The sequence below is a fragment of the Protomyctophum bolini genome, assembly GCF_963924005.1.
Source record: "Protomyctophum bolini genome assembly, chromosome: 15".
NCBI lineage: Eukaryota > Metazoa > Chordata > Actinopteri > Myctophiformes > Myctophidae > Protomyctophum > Protomyctophum bolini.
In genome coordinates this window covers 26,475,563-26,482,243 of record NC_137876.1, presented here as the reverse complement: position 1 = coordinate 26,482,243, position 6,681 = coordinate 26,475,563, and the positions used below count along the sequence as shown (strand labels likewise).

The 6,681-nt window shown below is 43.0% G+C and overlaps 1 protein-coding gene across 1 annotated transcript; it reads left to right on the top strand.

Annotated features, from left to right (window-relative positions):
• Nucleotides 1-621: 621 nt before the first annotated feature.
• On the top strand, nt 622-4,950 carry ckba (creatine kinase, brain a). The gene is made up of 8 exons (XM_080784431.1): nt 622-726; nt 1,158-1,359; nt 2,446-2,600; nt 2,827-2,959; nt 3,484-3,655; nt 3,844-3,967; nt 4,074-4,263; nt 4,609-4,950. The coding sequence occupies exons 2-8, from the start codon at nt 1,167-1,169 to the stop codon at nt 4,785-4,787; spliced, it is 1,146 nt and encodes a 381-aa protein (XP_080640557.1). The 5' UTR covers nt 622-726; nt 1,158-1,166; the 3' UTR covers nt 4,788-4,950.
• Nucleotides 4,951-6,681: the final 1,731 nt, after the last annotated feature.

The window sequence follows — 6,681 nt, the reverse complement described above, 5'->3', positions numbered from 1 at the left end:
AAAGCTGTATTTATTCTTTCTTGTGCAAACATGTCGCATACATATATAAAAAAGCATATACAAGCGTACAACGTATTGCATCAGTACATGTTGTGATCTTATATTCGGATCAGATCATTTTATCTAAAAAAACAAAAAAGTGTAATTGTTTATTATAGAATATTAATATTGTAATTTTTGTATTATTATTATTGTATTGCATTAGAATTGCACATTCTTCAAGATAGTTCAGGAAGGAAATCCATACTCCATAGTCGATGGTGTTTTGACCAGGAGTCTCCTCTACTGTTTTCTGACAATTTTGTCCTGGCAGTGGGCAAGCTCCTAAAATCTCATTTTGGGAAATCACCCAACCACCCCACCGCACCAGCACCACCCCTTCTCCCAGACCCCCACAAACCCCCAAAAAACCTTTTGTTCTTGAAGAAAGCACAAGAACAAGGAATTCCATCCATTTTAATCAAATTAAGCACATTTTGATATCATACAATTGGAGAATGCAGTCCAATTAACTCCAAAAGACAACCCAGCGCCTCCAATGGAATGAATGGGCTGCAAATACTAACCAATGGGAGGCGACTGCGTCTTGTATAAAACCGGATCGCAGATCATTGTCCTTTACCGGAGAGCTGCTTGACGCTGCTGGTTGTTTGTTCCTCGGCCGTAAAAATAGGGATCTTTGTATCTACTGGTAGTAGTAGTAGTAGTGACATTCGACGACAACAGGTATGATGATCTTGTCTTTCCCTCACATTTCACCATTTTATTGTTACCGAAATGCATTTATTTTTCATTTTCAAGTAGTAGCCTATTTAAGATTTTATTGTCAGGATGTAGGCTATGTGGTCATGTCGACAGATGGTGAAAATAGCCTAATTATCCATCTAAATTATACGTTAAATGCATTCTAACATAATCAAGAGTTTATTTATTGAAAATTTGACATTTTTGCACCCTTTTTATATTTTTGTATTTGTCAATGGATTCCATCCCTCGCCGTAATCTCCGTAAATCCTAGTGCTGCATTCCATGTTGTCGATTTTAAGATTAATTATGAATAATCCGATCTGTGATCTCTCGGTTTCACTCTGCTGCACCGGTTTTTTTTTCACCCCAACCTAATTCATCCATGTCTTCCACCCCTCTCTGGCGTCTAGGGATCAATCATGCCTTTCGGTAACACGCACAACTCGATGAAGATGAAATATGCTTCCGAGCAGGAGTTTCCAGACCTCAGCAAACACAACAACCATATGGCCAAGGTCTTGACTCCTGCTATGTACGAACGGCTGAGGAGCAAACAGACCCCCAGTGGATTTACTCTGGATGATGTCATTCAAACTGGGGTTGATAACCCAGGTAAGAAAGGACAAGGAAAAACCCCCACCCCACCCTCCAAGCTGCTTTCAATTTGATCGGTGGTGCTTCATAACGAGACGCGTCCGTGGTATTAGTGTTAATGCATGCCCAGAAAGGGAGGGGCTTTTCACTGACCTTGTCTGCTTATGGTTAAAACAACATTGAAGATTAGCCTAGATTTATGACAACAAAGGGATTCACTGTCGCATAGGGCATGTCAGATGTAATATCAATGGCTGGTTAAAAAAATTATAATCTTTAAATGTAATGCAGAGCAGGTGCTCCAAATTATGAATACTGTAGGTAGTGTTTTATTAAATTACAGCCAAATGCAAAATTTCACACCATGCATGCCAACATTTTCAAGGACAATTTTGGACAAATCTGATGGGCTACTCTGCCCATGAATGATTTTTTTTCTTCATATTTAGTTGAGAGATGACCAAAATGAACATCAAAGGGACTATCGGCTGAGGATGAGTTAACCGATCTAATTTGGCACTAGAACCACAATTTCCTCACCCTACAAATGTGCAAGAAACTGTCACCCACAAAGGCTTCACCATAGATTGTGTCATCCAGGCTCTCACCGAATTCAAAGTCACATCATGCATGTGATGTGATGCTAAGGTTTTTGGGAATCCAAAAGTCCTTGGTTTGCCCCTGCAACCCCCCCCCCCCCCCCCCCCCTATCTGAGTCTGTGCCGGAAGTGTCCCTGAGCAAGAAGTTTAACCCCTAACTGCTCCCTATGCACTGCATTAATGGCATTGGCACCCACAGCAGGAATTTAATCCATGACTTTAAAATGGAAGTCATCAAGAGCTAATGGCACCTGCTGTTTGATATAAGACTGAGCGCACACTGCAGTTGCATAATAGAAGCGCCTCTACATGGCAGAGTACAGAATATTTCCTAATGCGCAAAAGCCACCATGATTTCAATTGCAAACTGTGTAATTGCATCAACTTGTGACCTTAATCAAATGTAAACACGATTTCTAGAATCGTGACACCCCGACTCTTAATAGTTAGGATGCTGCTGTACAGTCGCAAAGGGTACAAAATATTCATGTTCCATGTATCCAGGCCATCCCTTCATTATGACCGTGGGCTGTGTGGCTGGTGATGAGGAGACCTATGAGGTCTTCAAGGAGCTGCTGGACCCCGTGATTCAGGACAGGCATGGAGGCTACAAACCCACAGACAAGCACAAGACCGACCTCAACCCTGACAACCTCAAGGTACTGCTGCAATACAACAGCCTATTGCGTGGCTCAAACCATTCTAGTCAAATTCATACAATGGGAGATTAGAATACCCTCTACACATTTTGCATGTGTACTGTACACTAGCCTTAGCCTCAACCTTGCAAATAAAATGGTCAAGATGCAGTCTATGATTAAAAACGCAGTGCTCACAACACCAGGACATCCCTAATTTACTTTGTTCTTCCCCTTCCTTCCTCAGGGTGGAGATGACCTTGACCCCAACTACGTCCTGAGCTCCCGCGTCCGAACAGGCAGGAGTATCCGTGGTATCTCTTTGCCGCCACACTGCAGCCGTGGAGAGAGGCGGGCTGTGGAGAAACTCTCCAGTGAAGGTACAATGGCCTAAAGCAGAGGATGTCCTCTATCTTGACCTATATAAAGGGAACAGAATTGGCCTGTGTTGGAGAGGGGGAAGTTGGATGGGGAGGGTGATCTTTGTTGCTGGGCTGGCGCCTGTTAGTGGTGGTGTCTTAAATGGGTAGGACTGAGAAGTAGAACCTCCCTTTGGAGGTTCATGGCAGGTTAAGAGTAAAACTGCAGGGAATGAATTGCCTACTGTAAAAACAAAAGTGTACATGCGTTTGTGTGCAACAGCCAGTGACTCACTGAGACACTGCTAGTAGGAGGTGAGTGAAGCAATGTTGTGACAAAATCAACAGTGCTGTAATGGGTGTCACATTATGACTGTTGCTGTACTGTTACTGATGGTATGGACATCAATGTGTCCAGAATGGTGGTAAGTTTGCACAGACTGCCCTCTAGTGGTGGCTGCTATAACATTCCTGTAGTTTTGCCAGTAAAGTGACTGAAGGCTGTTTACTCAATATTTTCTGAACTAGTTTGTCCTCCCTTGCAGCTCTGGCAACTCTGTCAGGAGACCTGAAGGGGAAGTACTACGCCCTCAAGGACATGTCGGAGGCTGAGCAACAGCAGCTCATTGATGACCACTTCCTGTTCGACAAGCCAGTCTCTCCTCTGCTGCTAGCCGCTGGGATGGGCCGCGACTGGCCTGATGCCAGGGGCATCTGGTAGGGGCCTTTGACCATTTAGAGTTGGTTTCCTCTGAATATGTCGGAAAGGAAATCGACATGCATCAATTTTTAAGGAAAATGAATACTAATATACGTGATGCAGTTGGTTGACGACTGGTTATCTTTGTGCAGGTGTCACATTTTCAAATGGTAGATTAAACGAGCTTTGCTTTTGTGTATGACAGGCATAATGACAACAAGACCCTCCTGGTGTGGGTCAACGAGGAGGACCATCTTCGTGTCATCTCCATGGAGAAGGGAGGAGACATGAAGGCAGTCTTCAACCGCTTCTGCACTGGCCTCACCAAGGTTGGTAGTGAAAACAAATCGGGTGATCAGGGTTTAATCACATGGACCCTAGGGGTGTAAGTGAGTTTGCTAACATATAGGGTTTAACTTATCACTGACTCTGCAGATCGAGAACCTGCTCAAAGAAAGGGGCCATGCAATGATGTGGAACGAGCATCTGGGCTACGTGCTTACCTGCCCCTCTAACCTGGGAACCGGCCTGCGTGCAGGAGTGCATGTCAAACTGCCTAACCTGAGCAAACATGCCAAATTTGAGGAGATTCTCAAGAGGCTAAGGCTGCAGAAACGTGGAACTGGTGAGGACACATTCTCCATACAACTCAAACTTCATTGCTAGTACTTCACTGCCTTTTTTGTTTTCTTCCCTTAGCAAGAAAAATATTTTTCCAGTTGGGAAATCTTGTCCATCTACTGACGCAATGTTTCTTTCATATGTGGATGGATAGTTTGGCTACACACTTGCTGATCAACTTTCTCACTATGACATGCCCAAAATAGGGACCCAGGGTTAAAGTGATCAACCACACAAACCCTAGCATCCCTAATCTGGACATGTATTAATAGGTGAACATTCAGCAACACTGGCAAAAGATCAAATGATTGTTTAACTGACCGAACATCCACCCTGTTCTCTCCCTCAGGTGGTGTTGACACAGCTGCTGTGGGTGGAACGTTTGACATCTCCAATGCTGACAGGCTGGGCTTCTCTGAGGTGGAATTGGTGCAGGGGGTGGTGGATGGACTCAAGCTAATGGTTGAGATGGAGAAGAAGTTGGAGAAGAACCAGTCCATCGATGACCTAATGCCCGCCCAGAAATGAGCCCAATCTCTTGTACCGCACCCTCTTACTGTTCCTCTCCTCCGTTTGTCTCAATGTTCAACTCTGTCCTGGAATGCACTCTGTATTAATGGCACTAACTCTCACATAGTGGTTTGAATGTGAGGGTGGATTTGAGCAGTGAATAAAAATGTTCTCATCAGAATCAGATTGTTGTCGTTTTTATGGAAACTGGTTAACCAGTGTTAAAATGTACTCTTGTGGTATTTATAATGGTGAGGGACTCATTTTCCAAAGCAGGTATAAGGATGATTGCAAGTGACTGTATTATGGGAAAGTACGACATGCTAGACTAAGCTTCAGAAAAGGTTACACATTTGGATGTTCCTCACTGTAAAATGAGAAATTCCTAAGCGGCATGCATTGCATTAGTCATACTTATATTAAAAGGGCTGACCCTGTGCAGTCAATTCAATCCCCATGGCTGCTCAACAATTTTACTTAAGATGGCAAGAGATGCATCAGTATTTCTATTGTCTGGTTTTAAAGCTAGCATGACTTTGGTAACCTTTCATGTCATTGTTTTACAGCTGTTGCATGTCATTCACAGCAAAACTAGTGTTACAATAACCAGTCACTTAGTGCATCTCACACTAACTGCAGTTGATTCAGAATGCTGTCCTTAGCTTACCAAGAATCTTGTGTGCAGCTAATCTCCGGCACCGTTAACCCGGTTATTTCCAAATTTTGCACACTCCCTGGATGCCAATGATTAACCTCTGCCCCACATTTTCCAGAACGGCCTGTTATAGTGCCACCACGAGGCTGACATGAAAAACATTTGGATATTCTCCCCTCCCCTCTAGTCTATAGTCATGTGTTCAAGACGGATCTGTTCAGACATTTCAGATTCCATCCTAATTGGCCATGGACTTTCAAAGTTTGCAGGATTGGTCCGTTTTGAACAAAGCCTCATCAGCGTGCAATATGTGAAATCTTTCAGACTTTCCTACTAGGCTGAGGAATACAGTATGGCGCCACCAACAGGTGGATTTTTGCAAAACATTTCACATAGCGCCATCAGGCCACAACCTGACCTGGTGGAGACTTTTTCTAGTTTACACTGGCTCCCTGTCCATCAGTGTTTTCAAAATAAAGCCATTTCTTATCTCATATACATGAACGTTCCAGACCCTTCAAGGCATCTGGGTTAGGTCTACTTTTTGTCCCCAAAACTGAATGTGGAGAAGCAGTGTTTAGTGAATTTCTGCTAGGACCGTTTGTTTGAATCAAAGTTGAAAGAACTTTTGCCACATACAGTACAGTATGGCAGCATTTTACTGCTACATATTCTATTGTTTATTTTGTCTTAGTGCCATGTAAAGCACTTTGAATTGCCTTGTCAAAATGTGCCATCTTGCCTTGCAACTTCTGATGAGCACATTTGCAGAACCATGGATTGTATGTTAGAAGTAAAAGGGTGGGGAGACTGTGAGAGCAGATGTGGGATTGGGGTTATCAATTAGGCACCTCATGTCACAGATGTTCTGTTAAACCCAGCACTTTATAAACGATATTGAACTGAACTCCCAATGTGCTGCGGATGCAATATAATGGAGATATCGTCGCTGTCGGGCAGAAACCTCATCTGCATATTTTAACTATGTTTTTCATAAGTTAACATCCTACTTGATCATCGAGCGCTACACAAGTAGCACTTTTACACATTTTAATTCCCGAAAATTAACAGTTTTTGACATGAGGTTTCCGCACGACAGAGACGATATGTTATCTCGGTGAACATGCACAAAAGCGTCATACCGACTCAAACGATAAAGCATAAATTATACATTTGATTTCTACATCCGATCGAATTACAAACCACAATCATAAAGAAAGAACTAGAAAAAACTAAATGAATATTGGGAGACAAATA